Source organism: Bufo gargarizans, chromosome 6 (genome assembly GCF_014858855.1).
Source record: "Bufo gargarizans isolate SCDJY-AF-19 chromosome 6, ASM1485885v1, whole genome shotgun sequence".
NCBI lineage: Eukaryota > Metazoa > Chordata > Amphibia > Anura > Bufonidae > Bufo > Bufo gargarizans.
In genome coordinates, this window is record NC_058085.1 from 111,608,878 (window position 1) to 111,636,153 (window position 27,276).

General features: G+C 44.7%; 1 protein-coding gene across 1 annotated transcript; it reads right to left on the reverse strand.

The window, feature by feature from the left end:
• Positions 1–1,829: 1,829 nt before the first annotated feature.
• EIF6 (eukaryotic translation initiation factor 6) lies at positions 1,830–22,927 on the reverse strand. Its single transcript, XM_044297801.1, has 7 exons — positions 22,828–22,927; positions 22,616–22,742; positions 20,280–20,365; positions 17,327–17,502; positions 9,257–9,433; positions 4,734–4,915; positions 1,830–2,076 (listed from the first exon to the last, which is right to left on the reverse strand). The coding sequence occupies exons 2-7, from the start codon at positions 22,720–22,722 to the stop codon at positions 2,067–2,069; spliced, it is 738 nt and encodes a 245-aa protein (XP_044153736.1). The 5' UTR covers positions 22,723–22,742; positions 22,828–22,927; the 3' UTR covers positions 1,830–2,066.
• Positions 22,928–27,276: the final 4,349 nt, after the last annotated feature.

Genomic DNA, 27,276 nt, shown 5'->3' on the forward strand with positions numbered 1-27,276 from the left:
TATCTATTTACACCCCAAGATTCTGACTGATAAACCCAACCCCCGAAACAATTGGCCTCCCTTTCAGGGGAGTTGTCCCCTTGTGGACCTTCGGCAGGCTGTAAAATGTAGCATTCACTGGGTGTTTGGGGTACAGAAAGTCCAGCTCCTCTGCAGAGATTAACTTTTTAGTTTTTGCATCCTTAAGGATGTCCCTGAGTTCTAGCAGGTACGAGTCTGTTGGGTTTGATAACAGAACTTCGTAACTGTTTTTATCCCGTAGGATCTGTTCACACATAGTTCTGTAATTAACCGAATCCATGATCACTGTGTTGCCCCCTTTATCGGAGGGCTTCACAGTGATCGAAGAGTGGCAGTGATAGCCTCCCATTCCTCCTTAGTACAATTATTGTGCAGGGGGAGGGGTTCTACTTTTTTAAGGTCTGCCGACACAAGTTGGAGGAAGACATCCAGGCACGATATGTCACTGGAGGGGTGCATCTTAGTGCTTTTATTTCTTAAAGTGGTGAATAGACCCATACCAGTTAGGCCACCATCCGTTTCCTCCAAACTATGCAGCAACCTCACATCAGACAGTAGGCTTAAAGGGATCCCGAGTTCCTGACACTGCCGCTCATCCATATTTTTTAAGAATTTACGCCACCTAAGTTTCCTGATAAAAAAGTGCAAATCTTTAGTCCAGGTAAAGGTATCAAAGCGGCGTATAGGAACGAAGGATAAACCTTTACTGAGAACAGCCATTTCAGTGCTACTCAGTGTCCTCTGGGATAAGTTTATTACTTCGGGGCCTGTTGCTCCCGTGTCCTCGATCTGTTTCTCAAAAGGTGGCGGTTTCTTGCGCTACATCAGCCCATGTGCCAAGACTTTGTTAGTAGGAGAGGGGCTCAGCATCAGGAGTCCCCCTACCATCCTACTGTCAGTCTGTCCACTTGCATCCATATCGGGATCGTGGACATACTCTGCCTCTGTACAGGGGACACGTCTGATATCCTTGTCAGTGTACCCTGTACAGCTTATTAGCCCAAGCTCCCTGGTTTCCCCTGATGAGCTTTACACTCATCCTTTCAGCGAAACATGCGTGTAGGGATTAGGCAGGAGAGGGCTTCCTAGGGCGCACTAATTCCAGGGTTAGGTTCCTGCTTGTGACTGGTCACGGGGATCCGTGAGTGGGTCACTTTAGGCCATTGTAGGCCCCTAGGGTAACACTAGGGCCAGCTAGCCTAGCATCCTTCACCCTGTGCTTTGCAACTGCCTCCAGCGACGGTGTATGTACATCCTTCAACACCCGCGAGGCATCTGTTGTACCAAGGAGCATCTCATCAGAGCGGTAGGACCACCTGGTTATCCTTTTTGGTGCCGCCGAGCACCTCTTGCTCTCTAAACGTGTTCTGGTTGTAGAGTACCATTATTACCTGTGTGGTGAATGTCCGCATTGTCTCGTTTTTTTGTATTTTCTTTATTGTTATCCAATTATCGTGGGGCCAATTTTCTATGCTCATCTTATTAAAAGTTACGTTTTAATAATTGATCACTTACTCTAAATTTCTGTTTGACTAAGGTGGTCTCTAATCATTATCTATACTGTTATATACTTAAGGGCTAAGCCCCTCCTTGAGAGCTCTCCACGAAAGTTCCAGTTTCCTGTCCTGCATGGAGGCGGTCTCTCAAGGGTGCTGTCATGGGCGTAGGGGAAAAGGGTCTACAATTAAAAACTACAAAGTGCAACATAGCAAACAACCAGTTTAACAACTGCCAAGGGGGCTCTTTTGTATCTTCTCTCTACCTCCTCATGAGATTATTTGATTTGGTGAACAAATAATTTTGCAGAATTAGGTTATAAAAATGCATTTTATTTCATTAACAGAAAAAGTTTAAGTGCAATATATAACTGCTTGATATATATATTTTTTTGAACAAAAAACTTTCTGCTGAACTGTTCTACATATCATTTAGTAGGTGAAGCAGGAGCAGCTTGACTAATACACAGCAGTGATCCTCTTCTATTAACGACCACACACCATTTCATCAAAAGCAGCGGATGCTCCAGACACTCAAGGCTTAACAGCTTATGTCAGACTATGGAGGAGAAAGAAACAGATGAGCAAGTCAGTGAAATTGCTTAATGGTCTGGATCATCATGACATCAAGTAGGTGGTTTCAATTAAGAAAAAAAAATAAAAAATAAAAAAACACACTGGCACAGTAGTAAAGCACTAGGGTGAAGACTAGGGAAAGGGAACCCCCCACAATAAAGCTTTGGGATTGCAGAAATGTACATGTAAGGCTACTTTCACACTAGCGTTCGGCTGTCCGCTTGTGAGCTCCGTTTGAAGGGGCTCACAAGCGGCCCCGAACGCTTCCGTCCAGCCCTAATGCATTCTGAGTGGACGCGGATCCGCTCAGAATGCATCAGTCTGGCGGCGTTCAGCCTCCGCTCTGCTCAGCAGGCGGACACCTGAACGCTGCTTGCAGCGTTCGGGTGTCCGCCTGGCCGTGCGGAGGCAAGCGGATCCGTCCAGACTTACAATGTAAGTCAATGGGGACGGATCCGTTTGAAGATGACACAATATGGCTCATTCTTCAAACGGATCCGTCCCCCATTGACTTTCAATGTAAAAGTCTGGACGGATCCGTTCAGGCTAATTTCACACTTAGACATTTTGTTTGACAATATAATGCAGACGGATCCGTTCTGAACGCTAGTGTGAAAGTAGCCTAAAATGGAGTGATTTTAATTTTTAATTTTATTTATTTTTTAAATCTAGAACTTTAAAAACTTTTAAACCACTTTTATTTTAGGCCCAATGCCCTCTATGTACATGTGATCATTATATCGCTTAAGCCATAGGAAAATTATGTCTGAGAAAATTGCTATGTTCCTATTGAGCTCTGCCTAAGGGATTGCCTCAATAGCAACTTTACTATAGCAGGCTTGGGAGCCTTCACAAGGCTCCTGGCTGAAATAGAAACTGAATGGCTTCCACAATCTCGTCAAGGAGGGGAAACTGTTGGGTCACAGGAAGCAGTCCACTCCCAGTAAATCACCTCTCAGATGCTGTGGTTGCAAACGACCATGGCATCTGAGAGGTTATATGAAGGTTATCAGAACTGTCTCTGATCATGGACGCTGCCAGAGAATGTCTGCTGTGTAAAACGACAGGCAATTGCAGATTATGGGGCCTGCTAACCTCTTGAGCGGACTCCATTTTTGAAGAACAGACATTAGCTGTACAAAAGCCACAGATCCGAAACCAAACGCTTTGTATGTATTGTATTTTCTAAACTTGAAAACTTGACTCCCTTTAATGTTTTAAAGGGCTTCTGTCACCCCACAACAGTCTCTTTTTTTTGGGCTAGTTACATTCATTATAGCGCGATATATGAGAATATAATGTTGTCACTTACTTTCATGTGGCCGTTTGAGAAAACAAAAGTTTTATAATATGCAAATCAGGTCTCTACCAGCAAGTAGGGCGTCTACTTGCTGGTAGCCGCCGCAGAAAACCGCCCCCTCGTCGTGTTGATTGACAGGGCCAGCCGCGATCTCCTCCTCCGGCCGGCCCTGTCAGTATTTCAAAAATCGCGCTCCTCTGTTCATTCGGCGCAGGCGCTCTGAGATGAGGAGGCTCGTCTCCTCAGAACTCCCTCAGTGCGCCTGCGCCGAATGAACAGAGGCGCGCGATTTTTGAAATACTGACAGGGCCGGCCGGAGGAGGAGATCGCGGCTGGCCCTGTCAATCAACACGACAAGGGGGCGGTTTTCTGCGGCGGCTACCAGCAAGTAGACGCCCTACTTGCTGGTAGAGACCGGATTTGCATATTATAAAACTTCGTTTTCTCAAGAAACGGCCGCATGAAAGTAAGTGACAACATTATATTCTCATATATCGCACTATAATGAATGTAACTAGCCAAAAAAAAAAAAAAAAAAAGACTGTTGTGGGGTGACAGAAGCCCTTTAAACAGCTCATATAGTGTTATTGCACACACATACATTAATAAAACAGTATCTTTCATGTATTTTTCCACCAAGTAGAGAAGCTGCAAAAAGGAGGTTATACATTTATGCAAATTAGGTATCATAAGTGCCCAGGCCCCTCGCCAATGTGCATGCCTAACCCCTCCCCATGGTGTCCTCTGGCCTGCCCTGTAATGATCTTGCGTCATCTTCTTCAGTTCTTGCCTGCACACTTTACTGCTGGGCACATGCATGCCATTATTGTGGTTAATGCCGTGGCTCGCTGTCCTCTGCTGGTGAGCCACTGCATTAACCGGCCCGATGGTGAAGTGTGCAGGCGAGAACTGAAGAGGATGACACAAGATCATTACAGAGCGTGCCAGAGGACATCATATGGAAGGATTAGGTGTGCCCACTGGCGAGAGGCCTGGGCACTTACAGCCATAACACCACCCCCAGGAACTTGCAGTACCCAATTTGCATAAATTTATAACCGAGTTTTTGCAGCTTCTCTACATGGGACAAATACATCAAAGATACTGTTTTATTCATATGTATGTGTGCAATATCGCTATATGAGCCGTTTAAAACAAAAATGTGGTGACAGACTCCAAGTTACTGACCTTAAAAACAATCAACCAATTTTTTAGTAATTCAAGGTCTCAGAACCTACAAGCAACATGTTTCATTGGAACAAACCAGCACAAACTTTAAGGTTACTTCATGCTATATACCAAACTTCTGCCTAGCAAAAAGGACCGAAAAAGTAACATACCTGTCGATAAGCGAGTCTCTCATGCTTGTGGCAATAGTGCTGGGCTGAGCATCACCTAGCTTAAACACGCTTTCTATGACCGACAGTTCTGTACTGGTAGTGTCCAGGCCGCAGAACGCAGACCAGTCATTGACAACCATTCCTGCTGCAATCACTTCACTGCCTCGATTCACTGTTCCAGCCTGTAAGAAGCGAAAAGAAGGTGCGTGTCAACCAGGGCTTCCACCGACATGAACACATGATTCTACATTAACAAAGTCACAATAGTTTATCTTCAAAACAAAGAATGAGGCCAACATCACCATCACTTTGTTTTTTGGCAGGGGCGTTAGGGATGGTCAGACAACCCATTTAAATGGAACGCGTCATCAGAAAATGACCTGTTAAAAGGCGTCTGTCAGTATATTTGTACCCATGACACTGGCTGACCTGTTACATGTGCGCTTGGCAGCTCAAGGCATCTGTGCTGGTCCCATGTTTATATGTGCCCACGTTGCTGAGAAAAAAATAAAATATATTTTTTTTTGTTTTCTGTCACTATATTTAAAAGGTTTCTACCAGCAGATTTTCACCTATTTAGCTGTCTGACACTAGCGATCTGCTAGTGTCTGCTGTACCTAACCATGTATTACCTTTGTCTGGAGCGGTTAAGCTTAAAGGGAACCTGTCACCTGGATTTTTTGTATAGAGCTGAGGACATGGGTTGCTAGATGGCCGCTAGCAAATCTGCACTATCCAGTCCCCATAGCTCTGTGTGCTTTTATTGTGTATAAAAACCGATTTGAAACATATGCAAATTAGCCTGAGATGAGTCCTGTATAGAGATGAGTCAGGGACAGGACTCATCTCAGGTTAATTTGCATATGTATCAAATCGTTTTTTTTTACACAATAAAAGCACACAGAGCTATGGGGACTGGGTATTGCGGATGTGCTAGCGGTCATCTAGCAACCCATGTCCTCAGCTCTATACACAAAATCCCGGTGACAGGTTCCCTTTAAAAACTTAGTTTTATTTATATGCAAATGAGCCTCTGGGTGCTATGGGGGAGTCTTTTCAGCACCTAGAGGCTCCGTCTACTCACCATTTCTGCCGCCCAGCACGCTCCAGTCCACCCCTCTCCTCTAGAGCGATATTCTACTTCTCCCCATCTCGGCCCAATTCTCGCGCCTGCGCCGTGTGGTTCTGTATTCGGCGCAGGCGCAGTGACTTTCGGACTGCTCTCTGCGCCGGCATCTTTACTGCGCCAATTATGGCGCAGGGAGAGGTCCGACAGTCACTGCGCCTCCGCCGAATACAGAAGCACATGGCGCAGGCGCGAGAATTCGGCCGAGATGGGGAGAAGTAGGCTGTCAATCTAGAGGAGAGGGGCGGACTGGAGGGACGCGCTGGACGGCAAAAATATTGAGTAAACGGAGCCTCTAGGTGCTGAAAAGACACCCCCATAGCACCCAGAGGCTCATTTGCATATAAATAAAACTATGTTTTTAAGCTTAACCGCTCCAGACAAAAGGTAATACATGAACATGGTTAGGTACAGCAGACACTAGCAGATCGCTAGTGCCAGACAGCTAAATAGGTGCAAATCTGCTGGTAGAAACTCTTTAAATATAGTGACAAAAAATAAAATAAAAATAAAAAATCACCAAAAATATAATTTTCATTTTTTAAAATTTAACATAAAAACTTGATTAAAAAAAAAAAAGGCTATTTTCTGATATTTCGTTTAACCCCTTCTACCCCGGGCAAGTTTTCACCCTCCTGCCCAGGCCATTTTTTTGTGACATGTGTCACTTTATGTAGTAACTTTGGAACACTTACTTATCCAAACCATAGTAATAAATTTGAGTCAATATATTTCACCTTTATTTATGAAAAAAATAAATAAATAAATAAATAAATCACAAATTACTTAAAAATTAGAAAAATTTGCAATTTTCGAAATTTTTATTTCTCTGCTATTAAAACAGAAAGTGATACCTCATAATTATTACTTAAAATTCCCCATATATCTACTTTATGTTGGCATAATTTTATTTTTTAGGACGTTAGAGTTACTTAGAATACCTTAGAATTTTTTTAAGCAATTCTTAAAAAATTTTTTAGAAAATTTCCAAAACCCACTTTTAAAAAAGGACCAGTTCAGGTCTGAAGTCACTTTGTGAGGCTTACATAGTAAAACCACCCAAAAATTACCCCATTTTGGGCAACGCGGGGAAATTTTAGAAAGTTTGGGGACTCTGGCTACAAGCGAGACCAGCGCCTGAAATAGCATGAGTAAAAATATTACTTATAGGAGAGGGGAAATGTGGTGAGCTTATCAATATGAAAAGAAGAGTGCAGTCTTATGTTATAAGGACGGGTCTCCTCCGTACTCTTACATAGATTGTGATGCATATGACAAATCTTTCCTTCCCCGGGGGGGGGGGGGAGCTGCAGCGCTGTGGTGGGTGTGATTGAGTGTGAATGTGGTCTTAACTCTGGAGCTTCGGATACGAAACAATACAATGTGGGGTGATGTACACTCTGATATTTTCCACTGTCATGAAGTAGACTCCTGTAACACTTTAATAATGTCCCGTCTATGAAACTCCAATGGCACTAGTCTTGAGACCTGCGAGTCTGATGTATGTTGTTACTCTTTTTTTTTTTTATATAGACTATTTTTTTAATTTTCCAAATGAAAAATAAAAAGACCCCATTTTAGAAACTACACACCTCAAGTTGCTCAAAACTGATTTTACAAACTTTGTTAACCCTTTTTTAGGTGTCCCACAAGAATTAAAGGAAAATGGAGATTACATTTCTAAATTTCTCTTTTTAGGCCGATTTTCCATTTTAATTCATTTTTTTCTTCAACACTTCAAGGATTAACAGTCAAACAAAGCTCAATATTTATTTACCCCGATTCTGCGGTTTACAGAAACACCCCATATGTGATCATAAAACTGATGTAAGGGCGCACGGCAGGGCACAGAAAAAAAGGAACGCCATATGGTTTTTGGAAGGCAGATTTTACTGGACTGGTTTTTAGACACCATGTACCATTTGAAGCCCCCCTGATGCACACTACAGTAGAAACTCCCAAAAAGTGATCCCATTTTGGAAACTACGTGATAAGGTGACAGTTTTATTGGTACTATTTTGGGGTACATATGATTTTTAATTGTTCTAAATGATGTTTTTTGTGAGGCAAGGTAACCAAAAAAATTGCTATTTTGGCACTGTTTATTCTTAGTTTTTTTTTTTACAACATTCATCTGACAGGTTAGATCATGTGCTATTTTATTTTTAGAGCAGATTGTTTTGGATGCAATGATATCAAATATGTCTACTTTGTTTCAGTTTTACATAATAAAGCATTTTTGAAAAAAATTATGTTTTTGTTTCTACATTTTCTGAACGTAATTTTTTTTAATTTTCTGCTGATCATCTTGTGCAGGGGCTTGTTTTTTTGCAGGAAGAGTTGAAGTTTTTCCATTGGTACCATTTTTGGGTACATATGATTTTTTGATCACTTATTATTACACTTTATGGGGCAAGGTGACCCCAAAAAAATTGTTGTTTTGGCACAGTAATTTATTTTTACAGCGTTTACCGGAGAGGTTAGGTCATGTGATATTTTGATAGAGCAGGTCGTTACGGACGTGGCAATACCCAATATGTATACTTTTTCTTATTTAAGTTTTACACAATAAAAGCATTTGTGTGTGTGGGGGGGAGAGAGATGTTTTAGTGTCTCTATATAGTCTGAGAACCATAACCTTTTTTATTTTTTGCCCGATTGTTTTACGTCGGGGATCATTTTTTGCGGGATGAGGTGACTGTCTTATTGGTACCATTTTGAGGGGCATACACCTTTTTGATCACTTGGTGTTGCACTTTTTATGATTAAGGTGACAAAAATGGTTGTTTTGGAGATAGTGGAGTCCTGTACTGGGATATCCATGAAACTCCCATAGAACTGCATAGAATGACTGTTTGCATTTCAAGGGGCTCCATGGGGTACAGGCCCCCAGTTCCGCGAATGGTTGGAGCTCCATCGATAGGGCCACTGCCAATCTAATACTTATCTCCTATCCTGTGGATAGAGGATAACTATACATAACCAGAATACCCCTTTAAAGAGGACCTTTCATGGGTCCAAACATTATAAACGAAGTATCAGGGCATAGTGCAGGGACCTTCTCCCTGGCTGTGACACTCTCCGCTGCAATTGGACAGCTCACAGCCAGGGGAGAAGGAGACGCCCACGGAGAAAGACTCAGTCTCCTCCTCATTGTGCCGATGCCAAAATTAGCATACCAACGGGGGCCACAGCAGGTGAACGGAGCAACACCCAGAAAAAATTGTAAGTGCAGTTAGATCCCTGCACTATGCCCTATGTATCCTGGTACTTCGTTTATAATATCTGGACCCATGAAAGGTCCTCTTTAAATACTTATGCTGATTTACCAATAAGAAAAGTACACTTTGTAAAAGGCGAGCTGGAAGAACAATCTACTAAGCAGCACATTATTTACCACAAGGGGGACTTGAAGTAGTGATGACAATTCATCTTGGTCTTCTATCGATGTTTTGGGGTGCACCAAACCCCCCTGATTACTAAATGCACAATAACTGCCAACAAGAACTTGTTCAGCAACAGTTTGCCTGAAAACTTCCACTTTAAGAACATCTGCTAGGATCTCCTCTGTCTCCTGAAACACAAAAATACAAAGCAATTATTATATAGAATTAAATAATACAAATCAGGGTGGTAGGCTATACTTAAAGAGTTAAAGAGGACCTTTCACCGATTATGACAACGTGAACTAAGAATACAGACATGTAGAGCGGCGCCCGGGGATCTCACTGCACTTACTATTATCCCTGGGCGCCGCTCCGTTCTCCCGCTATGCGCTCCGGTATCTTCGGTCACAAAGTTATGGTAGGCGGAGTCTGCCCTTGTTCTGCTGTAGCGCTGGCCAGTCGCAGCACAGAGCTCACAGCCTGGGAGGTTATTTTCTCCTAGGCTGTGAGCTCTGCGCTGCGATTGGCCAGCTCTAGAGCAGAACAAGGGCAGACTCCGCCTACCATAACTTAGACTGAAATCTCTGCCTACTATAACTTAGTGAGCGAAGATACCGGAGGGCATAGCGGGAGAACGGAGCGGCGCCCAGGGATAATAGTAAGTGCAGTGAGATCCCCGGGCGCCGCTCTCCATGTCTGTATACTTAGTTCACAGTGTCATAATCGGTGAAAGGTCCTCTTTAAAGGACCAAATATTATGATCTGTTTGGAATGGTACCCGACAGGACAGCAGAGTAGCAGTGGGCACAGCTAGATTCAATCCTCCATTAGGAGTCTGTTTTCAGAGCAGAAATTACATTGTTAAAAGGGTCCTTTAACCCCTTATTGACCAAGCCTGTTTGGGCCTTAATGACCAAGCCAGATTATGGAAATCTGACAAGTGTCACTTTAGCAGAGAATAACTTCGTAAAAGACTTTGCACATCAAAAGTAATTCTGACATTGTTTTCTCGTCACATATAGTACTTTAATTAGCTGGTAAACATTTTTACCAATATATGCGTATCTTTAAAAAAATAAAAATAAAATATTTTCAACTGCAATATTTCATACATGAATACTATTCAATATTTTTATCAGAAATATATTTCCACATCTTAACTTCATTTTGGCTGCACTTTTTAGGCTTATAAGTGTCAGAATAATAGAACCCCCCCCCAAAAGTGACCGATTTTGAAAACTAGACCCCTTAACGTATTCATCTATGGGTGTAATGAGTTTTTTGACCCCCTAGTCTTTTAAAGAAATGAATGCTAAGAAGGTAAAAACATTTATTTTTTCCATTTTTTTCCACAAAAGTGTCAATTTAACCGCCTCCGGACCGCCTAACGCAGGATTGCGGTCCGGAGGCGGTCGATTCATTCCTCCTTCACGCGCCAGATCCACAAAACACATACGGACGTCTGAATGGAGCCTTACAGGGGGGTGATCACCCCATATAGACTCCCTGATCACCCCCCTGTCATTGAACAACCCCCTGTAAGGCTCCATTCAGACGCCCGTATGTGTTTTGTGGATCCATGGATCCGCAAAACACAGACACCGCGGATCTGCAAAACACGGACCCCGGCAACGTGCTTTCCGCATTTTGCCAGAACTATATAGAAAATGCCTTTTCTTGTCCGCAATTGCGAACAAGAATAGGACATGTTCTATAGGCTCTACAAGTTGGCACAAGTTAGCGGAAATTGTTCGGTAAATTTCAATTAATAACAAAAAAAGTAAAAATGTCAGCAGCAATGAAATACCACCAAATGAAAGCTCTATTAGTGAGAAGAAAAGGAGGTAAAATTCATTTGGGTGGTAAGTTGTATGACCGAGCAATAAACGGTGAAAGTAGTATAGTGCAGAATTGTAGAACGTGGTCTGGTCATTAAGGGGGTTTAAGCTAGGGGAGCTGAGGTGGTTAAAGACAGATTTATTTCTACAGAGCACATGAAAATGAAGAAGTACAGCCCAAAATGTATCACCCCATTTCTCCCGTCTTCAGAAATATCACAATTGTGGCCCTAATCTTATGTCTTGACAAACGGCAGGGCCCAAACATAAAGGAGCACCTGGGGCCTTTCAGATAAACTGAAAATAGTTCAGTCTCCATTGCACACATGTAATGGAGTTAAGCTGCAAAATGATAGAAACCCCCATCAATGACCCCATTTTAAAAACGAAATCCCTTAAAGCATGCATCTAGTGGTGTAGTAAGCATGCTGAGTGCAAAATTATTATAGGATGAAATAATGAGTATATATGGTTTAAAGGGGTTGTCCGGGTTCAGAGCTGAACCCGGACATACCCTTATTTTCACCCCGGCAGCCCCCCTGAGCATCTCATGCTCCGATGCGCTCCCGTGCCCTGCACTAAACCGCGCAGGGCACGGGCTCTTGTGTTTTTAATAACACACTGCCGGGCGGTAACTTCCGCCCGGCAGTGTGTTTGGTGCCCCCGGAACTCCTAAAAATGCCTTTGCCCTGCGCGATTTAGCGCAGGGCAAAGGAGAGCATCGGAGCATGAACTGCTCCGATGCTCCTGTCAGGGGGGCTGCCTGGGTGAAAATGGAGGGATGTCCGGGTTCAGCTCTGAACCTGGACAACCCCTTTAATTCAAATTGTTACTAAAATTTTCACAGGAAGAAAAAATATTTTTAGATGGGTAACCCTGTAAGGGTACTTTCACACTTGCGTTGTTTGATTCCGGCAGGCAGTTCCGTTGCCTGAATTGACTGCCTGATCAGGCAAACTGTATGCAAACGGATGTCATTTTTTCTGACTGATCTGGCATTTTTCAGACTGATCAGGATCCTGATTAGTCTGAAAAATGCCTGATCAGTCTGAAAAATGCATTGCAATACCGGATCCGTTTTTCCGGTGTCATCAGGCAAAACGGATAATTTTCCTATGGAAAAAAAAATGCCGGATCCAGCATTCAGGCAAGTCTTCATTTTTTTTTTTTTGCCGGAGATAAAACCGTAGCATGCTACGGTTTTCTCATTTGCCTGATCAGTCAAAATGACTGAACTGAAGACATCCTGATCGGATTGCTCTCGATTCAGAATGCATGGGGATATGCCTGATCAGTTCTTTTCCGGTACAGAGCCCCTGTGACGGAACTCTATGCCGGAAAAGAAAAACACTAATGTGAAAGTAGCCTAACTGTCTTAGAAATACGCCACATTCTAATCTTTGTGGCTCGTACAGATCAGAAGTGAAGCTGTGCACTTATAAAGGGAGGTAGATTTCTAAAAAGGCATTTGCATGTACATATGACTGTCTAGCCAAAGGAGACAAAAAAATAAAAATAAAGATGTAGTGAAAGGCAACTTTCTTGGCAAAGTCCAAGAAAACGGAGCAAAATGTCTCCAACTATGTTGCAAATTTCAGTTTGTTCACAAGATACAAGAACACAGATAGGGCTATAATGACAAGCTGGCATTCAAGGACAGCGACTGATCGTACAACGTCTCTTTAGCCCTATCAATCCTTATATGAGAGACGAACGTGCTAAGTGACACGGTGCACCATAACATGCCCCTGCCCGGCAATGTAGAAACCGCTATGCACACAATCAACCAGTCACCCACAGAATATATAAAAGAACAGTGTCCAGAACAGTCTGTAGGAACAGTAAGGGCCGTTTCACACGAGCGGATGCCGTGCGTGGCATCCGCTCCGTGAAAGAGTGCCAAGACCCGATGCAGACTGCAGAGGCATGGACCATTGACATGACTGATAATGCTCCGTGCCTCTCTGTGATCTCTTTACTACGAAATCACAGTGACAACTTTATCTCACTGTGATTTCGTAGTAAAGAGATCACAGAGAGGCACGGAGCATTATCAGTCATGTTAATGCTCCGTGCTTCTGTGGATGACGGACACCGTTACAGGGGGGAGGATCTGTGGATGACGGACACCGTTACAGGGGGGGGGGGGGGGGGGGGAATCTGCGGCTGGCACTGTTACAGGGGGGGGGGGATCTGCGGCTGGCACTGTTACAGGGGGGGGGGGGGGGAGATCTGCGGCTGGCACTGTTACAGGGGGGGGAGATCTGCGGCTGGCACTGTTACAGGGGGGGGGGGGATCTGCGGCTGGCACTGTTACGGGGGGGGGGGGATCTGCGGCTGGCACTGTTACAGGGGGGGGGATCTGCGGCTGGCACTGTTACAGGGGGGGGGATCTGCGGCTGGCACTGTTACAGGGGGGGGGATCTGCGGCTGGCACTGTTACAGGGGGGGGGGGGATCTGCGGCTGGCACTGTTACAGGGGGGGGGATCTGTGGCTGGCACTGTTATATATGTGCCATCCACAGACCCCCCCACGCCATAACAGTGTCATCCACAGACCCCCCCCCCCCCCTTAACTGTGCCATCCACGGATCAGTATACAAATATAAAATGTCTTATTCAATAAAAATGTATTACATATGCCCCCTCACTCCTAAACTCCTAATAGTACCTTAAATCCTATTCCCAATAGGTTCTGTACAACGCCGGTGTTCCGACAGGCAGGTCGGGCGGCCGGCTGGCGCGTCATTCACTGACGTCACTTGCCTGCGCCGCCTGCTTCATTCATAGAGTAGGTGGCGCAGGCAAGTGAGATCAGAGAGTTACGCTGCCGCCCGCCCGGCCTGCCGACATCGTACAGAACCTATTAGGGATAGGATGTAAGGTACTATTAGGAATTTAGGAGTGAGGGGGCATATGTAATACATTTTAATTGAATAAGATATTTTATATTGCTATACCGGAGCGGGGCTATAGTACACTGACTGCACCGCCCCGCCCCGCCGCTATTCCCGGCCCCCAGCTCCTCCTCCCAGTCCCTCCCCCGGCCCCCGCTCGCTCTACATCGCATCCAGCGATGTTAAACCTGTCAGCATTCGCCCCATAAGACGCAGGGGCATTTCTCCCCCATTTTTTGGGGGGAAAAAGTGTGTCTTATGGGGCGAAAAATACAGTATATATATATCATGCCAATGATATGTGAATGGAATTAACAGCTTTGTGTGGCAGGACAGTCATAAAAAATTAAATTAGGAAAAATAAAACAAAATCAGAAAAGGTAAAATTGGTTCCAATGTCTGAAAAAAAATAATAATAAATAAATAGCTCCAGAACCGATCCCAAAAGGAAAGCCCACAAATTAAACAGAAAATAAGAATAAATTTACTTTCTGAAAAGAAGCCCCATCCACCCTTTTTGGTATTAAATAAAATGTATAATTAGCAACTGTATGGTACGTCTCAAAACGGGGGTAATTACAGAGGCCTGGTTGTGATGGGCTAATGGGGCAGTAAATTCGGGTGTCCCTCCTCCTTCCGTGTTTGCTACAAACTCGGCATCGTTACTGAGGATATCTCTTGCTGGTAGTGGCAGGGACGGGGCGAGGGAAGTGGCCTTCTGAAAGCCTTTGAACATCCTCAGATTCAAAGGCTTGCCCAGGTGCGGGGAACTCAAACTGGAGACACAACCACTTTCTCCTGGAACTCAAGGAAGTTGAGGGTTCCTTGGGCCTTTTTAAATAAAACAAAACTATTATAGGTAGCAATCTGAATGAGGTAGATTGCTACCTTTTTATACCAGGCCCTGTTTTTTTTTGCTTCACCAGGTAGGGTTGAAGAGCCTGGTCCGAGAGGTCTACACCTCCCATACATTTATTGTAGTCTGTCACACAGACCGGTTTGTGCTCGTCAGATGTAGCCCACCTCTCCCTAACTACTTCACTGAAACCAGCTGGTCACTTGCAAGGGCGAAGGAAGCTCCTTTCTCCAGGAATAGCGCCAATAGATCCCACACAATTTTTCCCGATGTCCCAATATTTTTGGGGCAGCCTGGGGGATTAAGTTGCGAGTCCCTGCCCTCATATACAGAGAGACCGCAGGTGCAGCCTGTTGTGCTCTCACTCACCTTGTATCACTTTACCCCATATCTGGCACGCTTGGAAGGAATAAACTGACAGAAGGAAAAGCGGTCTTTAAAACTAAAAAGGGATTAAAATCGACGGATAGATATTTTTCAGGGGTATATCATTTTAAGAATAAATCTGTAAGGAGGGAAATAAGGGTTCCCTATTTAGGCAGTCGTAGGCTGGGTCAGTTCTGGGGGGGGGGGGGGGACGGACGGACTTGGGAATGGTCCGAAAAATCCATAAACCGCATTAGGGCTTCATAGCGGTTTTGGGACATAACTGCTGCAAACACAGAGGTTGAGTGGACTGTACTTGCAGCCAAATCCGATCGGAGAGATAGCTTTTTTTTACATTGCCCATGTCCAGGGTAAGCCCCAAATATTTTTTAATTTCAGGGGCCCACCGCCTTATATAGATAGACGTGGGTTTTTGTACGGCAAACTGTGTGGCGTATAGATTAGTTTGCTGCACAATTAACTCCAGAACTTTATCGTCCACAAATAAATGAAAAAAGTCATAAGGGGTAAAATTGGTGACATCCACATTAATTTGGGGAGTAGATACAAATTGGGGTAGTTGGGGCGAAAATGAAGTAGCAGGAACCCACGTAGAGGTGGCAACTTCTAGCACCATAGGGCTATGGGGTCTAGGGATGGAAGTGGAACTAGTCCCCGCTATCTGAAGCGGTGTCAGATTCAGAGTGGTCAGAGCAGAGACATTCATATGCCTGCTCTGAATAATCTGAGCAATTTTATTTAAATAAAAAAAGTTCAGAAAGAAATGAAAATAACTGACTGTCCCTAATAGACTAGTGATGGACACCCACTGACCCAGTTATGCCCGATAATAGTCTTGTGTAAAGGGACTTTAATGGGTGCTGGTCGGATAGCTGGGACCATCACCGATCCTAAGATCAGGGCACCCTTTCAATTCTCTATAGGACCACTGTACAAGGCCAGATCTCCAGAATCCCCACAGAGAATGACAGGGGCAGGGCCAAATTTGTCATTTGCCCCTCATGGTGTCACTGCGACACAGTTATGTGCTGGTGTTGTTCCCCCACTTTTCTCTCTCTCCATTTCTCCTCAGGTCTTCAGGTTAGCCGGTGGCATTTTGATTGGCCATTGTGGTTGCTGACTAGTTGCTTGGCAGTGTGCTATTTTTATCACGTTCTGTGGACTGGACAAAGGGCATTTTTCGGCGAGAATTTGGGGTATTTAAGGAGGTCACTCACCCTGGGAGCGCTGTCAGAGTCTAAAGATTCAAGCAGGAAGAACGTGCCCCGCCCGCCCTTTTATAGCCGCGGTCTTGTTTAATGGGGGTGAGGAGTTAGTCGCTCAGCCTTAGGGTCTATTCACACGTCCGTTTTTTCTTTCCTGATCTGTTCCGTTTTTTGCTGAACAGATCTGGACCAGATCTGGACTCATTCATTTTCAATGGGTCCTGAAAAAAAATCTGACATTGTGCTGTCCGTTTTTTTTCAGGACCCATTGAAAATGAATGGGTCCAGATCTGGTCCAGATCTGTTCAGCAAAAAACGGAACAGATCAGGAAAGAAAAAACGGATGTGTGAATAGACCCTTACTGGGTGGACTGATGCTCCGTTCTTTAATGGAATTTAACATCTGTGGGAATTTTTATGAATTATTGATTGATGGAATTGTTAATATTTATGGTTACCCCCTTTAATAAAGACCGCGGCCATTTTAATCTATATCTGTAGCATGTCTTTTATTTGTTAAGTACTTAGCAGTTAAGTTGACGAATGTGGCACCATGAATGTAGTGCCAGGACACATGCTCGACCTGCTGTTCCATCAGGATGGAGGAGTGGAACCCCTATTCTCAGGACTGGTGGGGGGCCCAGCAGTTGGACACCCACCAATCTGTTATCTCCTATGCTGTGGTTAAATCCTTTAAAAAAAGCTCCGATCACCACTGCATTTCACCGCAAAAGGTTTGGAACATCACAAAAGAATAATTACTGTATACACGGCTAACCCAATAAGAATAAAATATACTCACTTGTGCTATGTAATGGAAATGTACAAAATAAAAACGGCAAGCTACTGACATAGGAAAAATAATCAAAGTAATGCAACATGAGAACTGAAAGCATACCCGGTCCAGATCGGGGTGTACCAGGGCCACATAGTCGTTACAAGCCATCACATTTCCTAAGGCTGAGAGGCGCTCCTCCACTCTCTGGATCCGGACTGAGTCCGGCAAACTGTTTCTGATGTGCTGGAGCTCTTGGTCTGTGGTGTTGTTTGGAACTAAGAGGCCGTTTCGGTTTCCTAAAAGAAAAGGTAAAGATCGAAAAGGAAAAATAAAGACTTTATTAGACACAACACGACTGGATGAGGATTTGATCAGGTTAATGTTAGTCATCTTCTGAGAATGGCCTTCACATGAGGGTTTTTACTGCCAGATTGTATTTCCAGCTCGGGACCTTCAGATAAGACTTCAATGGGAGATCAGAGACCCCCACTTTACGTCCACACGTAATATAATGTGGAAAATCTGCAACAAATCCATGGGAACATCTGGACAAGTTACATGCGGATATGACTCTGCATTACCGTCACGCTATGGAATGGCTCCGCCGGTCATGTCCGGATTCTGTCGCAGAATCTCATCCAAATGCAGCAGATTTCCCCTCACACAATTACGGAGGATATACACCACATATGGCCACACTCAGTAGATGAACGCGACCACCTAATGCGTTTGGAACAGACATGGGGTGGGGGGGGGGGGGTGGAAGCGTGTAGGTGTATGGCCATCTTAAAGGCGTTGCCCCAGCTCGCCGTTTCCACAGCAAGATCTTACTAGAGCGGTGGCAGGTTTATGGAAGCTTGTTCTGCTGCGCCATTTGTGTGGCTCATTCACTGAAATGGGAGTTACTGAAACTGCAATGTGCCGACCCGCTTGGCAGATTCCGTAAACCAGGCGACCTGGTGCCTGCACTTGGTAACATCATGCCATGGAAACTGCGAGATGGGACAACCCCTTGAAGATTCATACAGAATGCTGCCAGATAGATAGCATAAAGATCTGCTGGGTCTAATAGTTGGAAACAAGTCACTAAAATACTGTGGCAGCCAGCATGCTGGGAGTTGTAGTTCTGTAAGACTGTCCTACAGTGTATGGCAGCATGAATAAGTGTAGAGGGCGGAATAAAAGGAGCAATGATACAAGTCTCATATATATATATATATATATATATATATATATATATATATATATTTTTTTTATTTATTTTTTTTTGTGGTAGGAGCTAATCGAGGAACAGAGTAGGCATGCCTATGTACTGCCCTGACCCAACTGGCTGGAGTGTGCCCGGCGCCAGTGACGAGGTAAGGCCTAGATAAGTGGGCCACCCAGGAGGAGTGAATGAAAAGAGGGGATGGGAGGGAGGGGCAAAGAACGGGCGCCCTCCTGCTTGTACCAGGGGGTTTAAATAGGGGAGGTCGCTCCACCCACAATTACAGGCTGCACGCAGCCTTCCATGAAAATTGTAGATTCACACTGAAGGCATCAAAACTATGAATTAACACATGTGGAATTATATACATAACAAAAAAGTGTGAAACAACTGAAAATATGTCATATTCTAGGTTCTTCAAAGTAGCCACCTTTTGCTTTGATTATTGCTTTGCACACTCTTGGCATTCTCTTGATGAGCTTCAAGAGGTAGTCACCTGAAATGGTCTTCCAACAGTCTTGAAGGAGTTCCCAGAGATGCTTAGCACTTGTTGGCCCTTTTGCCTTCACTCTGCGGTCCAGCTCACCCCAAACCATCTCGATTGGGTTCAGGTCCGGTGACTGGAGGCCAGGTCATCTGGTGCAGCACCCCATCACTCTCCTTCATGGTCAAATAGCCCTTACACAGCCTGGGGGTGTGTTTGGGGTCATTGTCCTGTTGAAAAAGAAATGATGGTCCAACTAAACGCAAACCGGATGGAATAGCATGCCGCTGCAAGATGCTGTGGTAGCCATGCTGGTTCAGTATGCCTTCAATTTTGAATAAAACCCCAACAGTGTCACCAGCAAAGCACCCCCACACCATCACACCTCCTCTTCCATGCTTCACGGTGGGAACCAGGCATGTAGAGTCCATCCGTTCACCTTTTCTGCGTCGCACAAAGACACGGTGGTTGGAACCAAAGATCTCAAATTTGGACTCATCAGACCAAAGCACAGATTTCCACTGGTCTAATGTCCATTCCTTGTGTTCTTTAGCCCAAACAAGTCTCTTCTGCTTGTTGCCCGTCCTTAGCAGTGGTTTCCTAGCAGATATTCTACCATGAAGGCCTGATTCACACAGTCTCCTCTTAACAGTTGTTCTAGAGATGTATCTGCTGCTAGAACTCTGTGTGGCATTGACCTGGTCTCTAATCTGAGCTGCTGTTAACCTGCGATTTCTGAGGCTGGTGACTCGGATGAACTTATCCTCCGCAGCAGAGGTGACTCTTAGTCTTCCTTTCCTGGGGTGGTCCGCATGTGAACCAGTTTCTTTGTAGCGCTGTGTATCCATCTGACTTCTCCACAACGCAACTGATGGTCCCAACCCCATTTATAAGGCAAGAAATCCCACTTATTAAACCTGACAGGGCACACCTGTGAAGTGAAAACCATTTCAGGTGACTACCTCTTGAAGCTCATGAAGAGAATGCAAATAGTGTGCAAAGCAGTAATCAAAGCAAAAGGTGGCTACTTTGAAGAACCTAGAATATGACATATTTTCAGTTGTTTCACACTTTTTTGTTATGTCTATAATTCCACATGTGTTAATTCATAGTTTTGATGCCTTCAGTGTGAATCTACAATTTTCATAGTCATGAAAATAAAGAAAACTCTTTGAATGAGAAGGTGTGTCCAAACTTTTGGTCTGTGCTGTATATATACTGTTGTATGGCACGTGGAAGTTCTGATGGGTACAGACCTACAGTCTCTCTATATACATATACACTGTATGGCACGTGGAAGTTCTGATGGGTACATACCTACACACAGTCTCTCTATATACATATACACTGTATGGCACGTGGAAGTTCTGATGGGTACATACCTACACACAGTCTCCCGATGATTCTGCATCCAGCTATTGACGCGTGCACAACTGGTATGGTCTCAGAAAGCTCCCCTTCAAATACACTGCAGGATAAATATTCTGAATTACTGCAGGTTTTCTAGCGTGGTGCAGAAGACTTGGAATGGCTGGGGGCATGAATGCTGAACAGTCTCGTTACACAAGCGGACATATTTTATTAGATATAGATAATATACACAGCCTGTGTCACATACAAGATTCAAGTTTTTTTTAAATGTGCTATTAGGGTACTTTCACACTAGCGTTTTTCTTTTCCGGCGCTGAGTTCCGTCCTAGGGGCTCAAAGCCGGAAAAGAACTGATCAGTTTTATCCTAATGCATTCTGAATGGAGAGTCCGTCCCTCAGGATGCATCAGGATTAGTGATGAGCGAACTTCTGTTTTAAGTTCGGCGTCTAAAGTTCGGCTTCCGGTTAGCGGAGAATCCCGATATGGATTCCGACTTCCGTTGTGGTCCGTGGTAGCGGAATCAATAATGGCCGATTATTGATTCCGCTACCACGGACCACAACGGAAGTCGGAATCCATATCGGGATTCTCCGCTAACCGGAAGCCGAACTTTAGACGCCGAACTTAAAACAGAAGTTCGCTCATCACTAATCAGGATGTCTTCAGTTCAGTCTTTTTGACTGATCAGGCTTTTCAGAAAAACGTAGCATGCAGTATTTTTACCTCCGGCCAAAAATCCTGAACACTTTGACTGAACGCCGGATCCGGCCTTTTTCCCATTGACTTGCATTAACGCCGGATCCGGCGCCTTGTGTTCAGTCAAACCGGATCCGGCTTTTGTATGTTAAACCCGAAAAATGTGAAAAAAAGTTAAGGTCCATAAATGGCGGATCAGTTTTTTTCCAATGCATTTTTTCATTGTGACCCCACCAGTCAGTTATTTGAGAAGGCAGCAGCACTTCAATGAGGCTGAGCTGCATCCAGGCCACGTGACATAGTCGAGATGTCACTGGCCTGCAGGAAGCAGTGAGAAGGCCGTGGCACTAATGAGAGTGCCGCTGCCTTCTCAAGCAGCTGATCGGCGAGGTCCCAGGTGTTGGACGCCAACCAATCAGATGCTGATGACGTATACAGCGGATAGATCATCAGTAAGGCCTCATGCACATGACAGTTCCGTTTTTTGCGGTCCGCGAAACACGGAAGCCGCCCGTGTGCCTTCCACAATTTGCGGAACGGAACAGGCGGCCCATTGTAGAAATACCTATTCTTGCGCGCAAAACGGACAAGAATAGGACATACTATTTTTTATTTTTTTTGCAGGGCCACAGAACGGAGCAAATGATGCAGACAGCACATGGAGTGCTGTCTGCATCTTTTGCGGCCCCATTGAAGTGAATGGGTCCGCATCCAAGCTGCAAGAACTGCGGCTCGGATGAGGACCAGAACAACGGTCGTGTGCATGAGACCTAAGAATAAGGATGACAACCCAAAAGGGGTATTCTTATCTCAGACAATGACGGCATATCACTAGGATATGCCATCAATGTCAGACAGGAGCAGCCCCCTCCTCCCTCCAGAACGGGACCCATGAAATGAAGAGCACACCGCTGAAGCACGGCCACCCTTCATTCACCAATATGGAAGTTCTGACTTAGCTATTTCTGAAGGGAGGGGGGCCCTGCTGCAGATAGGACCCACATCTATCTGACATGAATGGCATACCCTTGCAATTGATGTCGGAGATGAGAACTCCCCTTTAAAGGTGTTTTCCAGCTTTAAGGTCCATTTTAAAGGTGTTTCCTGTCCTTATTATACAGATGGCCCATCCTTTGATCTGATTGGCGGGGATCTGGTGCCCACTCCCCAGCCAATCAGATGTTCTGCAGAGCTCCGTCCATTGTGTGTAGTGGATAGAACTGATTACTAAAGAGGCACATAACCCAGCAGTGACAGGCACTGGCACCCCATCCATCTCTATGGGATCTAGTGGACATGACAGTGGATGAATGGAGTGCTGAGGCACATACCCAACCTCTACTCATTTCAGGGGCCCCTGTGATCAGAGAGGGCCCATGTAGTAGGATCCCCACTAAGGGCTGACTTCAGATCACCGGAATACCCCTTTATAGTCCCCTTTATAGTCCAGGGGGTCTACTGGACACGTGACAGATCCATCACTGTTCCCTATGAGGGAAATGCAGATGTGAACAGCGCCTAAAGGCCCTTCCAAGACTCCCTTGAATAGGTTTAGGGCACATTCTGATAAAACTGTACCCGACCCCTATATTGCTCTGCCAATGCCCCCCGTGTGACGTCAGCAGGCTCCTGCAGGATTACGTCACCCACCTGTAGAAGTTCTCGGCGCCTCCTACGGCCACCAGGCAGTACGTGTTTGTCAATTTCGCGAAGCAACCGATCTCATTATTATTCTCAAAGGAGGCGCGGACTGCCATGTCTGCTCAGGATCTTCTCACTAGAAGCACACAGAAGACGCGGTGACTCCATAGCCTGCCATCATCCACAGCCCCCCACATCATCAGCACCACCCCCGGTCTTACCTCGCTCCCTCACAGATCACCACACCAACCTCCCGGCCTCAACCAAACACGTGGCTAGGCCGCCAGCTACTTGCACTTCCGGGTTGCGGCGCGTTGTCAGAGAGAGCAGCCAATAGCAGGCAGCCTAGAGGATGACGCGGGAGATGGGTGACGCCATCTTTACTGTGGGTATTTCCAGTAATGCGGACACATATGTACGTCATGTTATGTATTATGTCTCAGCATTACTGTAGTGTAGGGGTACCACTATACCTTTTATTATACAGTAACTTAGGGATTTAAGGTAATGAAAGTGTTAATACCAACATCCCTGATGGTTTAGGCCGGTAGTTAAAGGGTGTGTCCACCTTTAATTGTAGGGGTATTCCGATGTAGGGGTATGTTTTCACCAACTACATGATAGGCGATAACTATTAGCTGTAAAACTGTTCAATGATGTCCAGGTGAATTGCGGTATTCACAGTTGATTTGAAGAAGATTGGGCCCATTATTCGTGTTCCTGACACTACACACGAAACGCTAATTTTCTGGTCGTAAATTGGTGTTTTGTGAGTCAAATGGGGATTTTCAGCAGACCAGTACCTCGTATTCTGGGAATTTACGTGGCCTGATAAATGAAACCAAGCTTCATCCATCATGAAGTACAGCAATGGATCCAAATATCATCAATCATAGTCAGCAACAAGTACAGTAATTTACGCGTTCACTTTGTCAGACTCTTTCATTTCCTGCGCACGCGTTATTCGGTGCGGTTTCAGGTTCAGAGATGTAGATGGGTCCTGGTATCCGGGTGGAACCAAACACCCCTCTGCCATACGGCTTGTTTTACAAGTCAGTGAATCATAGACATTTGCTTTCACACATCATTGGTTATCCGTGGGCCGTCGGTCCATGGTGACACCACGGATGCAGGCCTTATTTTGTCAGTGATTATGGATCCCTCACACAACACAGATGCCATCCAGGTCCATGGTTTTCACATTACATTGGTAGGACGTGCTCTGCAAACTAATTTTCAGTCTATTATTGTGCATTTTATTGAATAGCTCCGTGGCTATACATCATTGTTAATTACAGGCAATTACAGACGTATTCAGATTCAGGTGCTGGTTTGAAAACTGTAGAATTTTTTCCGTGGGACAACTTTGTTAAGTGCACAAGGGATACAATGTGGTGCTGGTTGCACGTACGACCACCTCTCCTATGTGGGGCTGCCATAGAGAGTCAGATGAGGTCCCCTTTGCCCAAAAGACCTCCACCAGTTTGAAATGTGCATGGTATGACTCTTGAATGCCACCATGTGCATGAGGCCTGTGTCCATTCGTCTACTCAAAAAAGGGAGCCTAGTTTTTCAGATGTAATTATATATTTTATAACCTCTCACTTTCTACGTTTCCTGTTCCGGACTTTTGAAATTCTGATGAGGAAAAGTATACCTTTTTTCACGTGTACAGTGGTTGTCCACCCGCATGATTAAAGGAGTAATCCTCACTTTGCCTACCTCTTTTGTGTCAATGCTTCCCTGGTCCCTGCCGGTCTCTATTCTTCTTGTCCCGGCAATAACATGTTGAAGCTTCATCCGACCGCTGCAGCCAATCCCTGGCTATAGCGGTGATGTGACACCACTAAGGTCATCACTGCGGTGGTTGGCTGTAGCTGTCACATGTTGTGTTGACATGTAATTGATGGAGCAGACAGATGAAAAGATCCGGTGTCAGGGGGGAGCAGGCGGGGAAGGGGACGAGCCTCCCTAGCATCGCGGGTGACGCTAGGGAGGCTCGTCCCCGTCACCGTCTGCCACCATCCAGGGACCATGAGTGGCGCAAGGAGCTGGAGCGGGGTAAGTATGTTCCCTGTGAGGGGCCCGGCACATGACCCGGCACATGAGGGTGCAGTTTATGATATTGGATAACCCCTTCAAGAATAATTTTTTTATTTAAGATATGGATGCAACTTCGCCGCAAACTGGCTTGTAGTTTTCATGTAGGAAATCACCTCCCTGTTGAAGTCAATGGGGATATTCTGCATGGCATCTGCTCTAGATCCATTATAAATTGACATGCTGTTGTGTTCGGGGGGTCAATTTACGAATGAACAATTTCGTCAGTCTGTAGATTACATTTTGAAAGTGTCATCTACTTAGCCGGTGGAGTATTACAGTGTGGATTTTTGCACAAAAGTCCATGCAGAATACACACCATGTGCAGGTACCTTTTAATCATAAAAAAAAATGCTTGAAAATAATAGTTAAAAATGCTAATAGAGCTGTTCCAAAAAAAGAGAAACCTCCCTGGTCCTGTTATGACACAGGAGCATGTGACTGCTGCAGCCAATCAATGGCAGCCGTTTTGTTGGTCTGCATTGTTAATGCCCGTGCAACACCCGCAATACTGTGTGGCCATTAACAATGCAGAAAAACTAAACATCACGTACCCTAAGGGTCTATTCACACTTCGGTGTGTTTTGCGGATCCGCAAAACACGGACATCGGCAATGTGCGTTCCATATTTTGCGGACCGCACATCGTTGGAACTCTCATAGAAAATGCCTTTTCTTGTCCGCAATTGCGGACAAGAATAGGACATGTTCTATTTTTTTGCGGAACGGAACAGCACATTCCGGCCCCATTGAAAATTATTGGGTCCGCACCTGTTCAGCAAAATTGCGGAACACATGCGGAGCCATTTTGCGGACGTGTGAATGGACCCTAACGCCTCACAGAGCAGTATTTTGGTCAGTATTTGTAAGTGAAAACCAAGACAGGCGCCTCTGTACAAAATACTGTCCAGAATACTCCTGTGTTAAAGCACCAAATCTGATCCACGTGAATAGAACCTTACAGCGTTATAAAGCATAAAATAAAATAAAAAAATTGGTATACGCACAGCATAAATATATTTTATTAGGGAACAAACTGTACAAAGAAATATCCAGTAACGTAAACATATTCAATAACCAAGTCTCTCTCAGAAATAACTGGTATATTCGTTGTGGTTGTATATAGTAGAAGAATTATAAACTTGTATATTTCCGGTGTTCCCCAATTCCTACATATTACACATGGATTAAATATCTATTTACATAGCAGAAAAGAAGCCGGGCCTGTCACTATTCACATGCGTCAGGTTTGTTGCAGAATTTTCGGAATCTTAATGGGGTCTGTAAGAATCCATGCACAGCCCTATTCATATGAATGGAGCACATTTTCTTTCACATATGAACCTACCCTAATATTTGGAGGAAATTCTGCAAGAAATCTGCCACTTGTGGACCTCCCCTTAAGGCTAAGTGCACACGATCAGGATTGCGTGCAGATTTTCCGTGCGGAAAATCCGCACCGTAGGTCATGCACATTGTATTCTATGAGAATTTGACATTGTCATGTACACAATGCAGATTTTCTTCCTGTGCGGATTTTAAAATCCGGAGCATGTCAAATTATTTTATTTTTCCTGACCGGATTTTCTCTATTTACTTCAATGGTGAGAGTAAAATTTGCACATAAACCCTGAACGTGTGTATTTACCCTTAAGCGCTATTCCAGGATGTTTACTTCTGTCCGGTGTATGGACTGCTACTACTCACTGGCCTAAGCTGTGATGTTTCCCTAAGCAGCATGTGACCCAGCAGCGACGTGCCGATTGCAGACTTGTCACCTCTGAGGCCAGTCATTGGCTTCAGACCTCATCCATACCCAGGCAGGAAGGAAATAAGCTGAGGACTGGAAGATTGCCAAATGGAGCTAAGGATGCAGGACAAAAGTGCCTACCAGCAGGCGACTATGATTCTTTCCTTGGCTACCACATGCTATAGCATACCTCCCAACTTTCTAAATGAACAAAGAGGGACACATCATGTCCAAGTAATGCATGGTCGCCACTTTTTGCAGCAGCTATCCGCAGCTGGTACATGATGTATTAAAGCACAGTCAAGCAGTTTCTAAAAATATTTCCCAATAACCCATCATTTTTGGTCCATGTTCATTTTCTGTTTAGAGCATATGCAGTAGAGGATCGGCCCAAGTATGTGAACCCTTTGGAATGATATGGATTTCTGCACACATTGGTCATAAAATGTGATCTGATCTTCATCTAAGTCACAACAATAGACAATCACAGTCTGCTTAAACTAATAACACACAAATAATTGAATGTTACCATGTTTTTATTGAACATACCATGTAAACATTCACAGTGCAGGTGGAAAAAGTATGTGAACCCCTAGACTATTGACATCTCCAAGAGCTAATTGGAGTGAGGTGTCAGCCATCTGGAGTCCAATCAATGAGATGAGATTGGAGGTGTTGGTTACAGCTGCCCTGCCCTATAAAAAACACACACCAGTTCTGGGTTTGCTTTTCACAAGAAGCATTGCCTGATGTGAATGATGCCTCGCACAAAAGAGCTCTCAGAAGACCTACGATTAAGAATTGTTGACTTGCATAAAGCT

Coding starts and splice junctions, on each gene's coding strand:
- EIF6 (XM_044297801.1), bottom strand. CDS start 22,722: ATGGCAGTCCGCGCCTCCTTTGAGAATAATAATGAGATCGGTTGCTTC. Junction 17,503..20,279: donor CATCGGGAGACTGTGTGTAG/GTATGTACCCAT, acceptor CTTTTCTTTTAG/GAAACCGAAACGGCCTCTTA. Junction 4,916..9,256: donor TACTTCAAGTCCCCCTTGTG/GTAAATAATGTG, acceptor CGCTTCTTACAG/GCTGGAACAGTGAATCGAGG.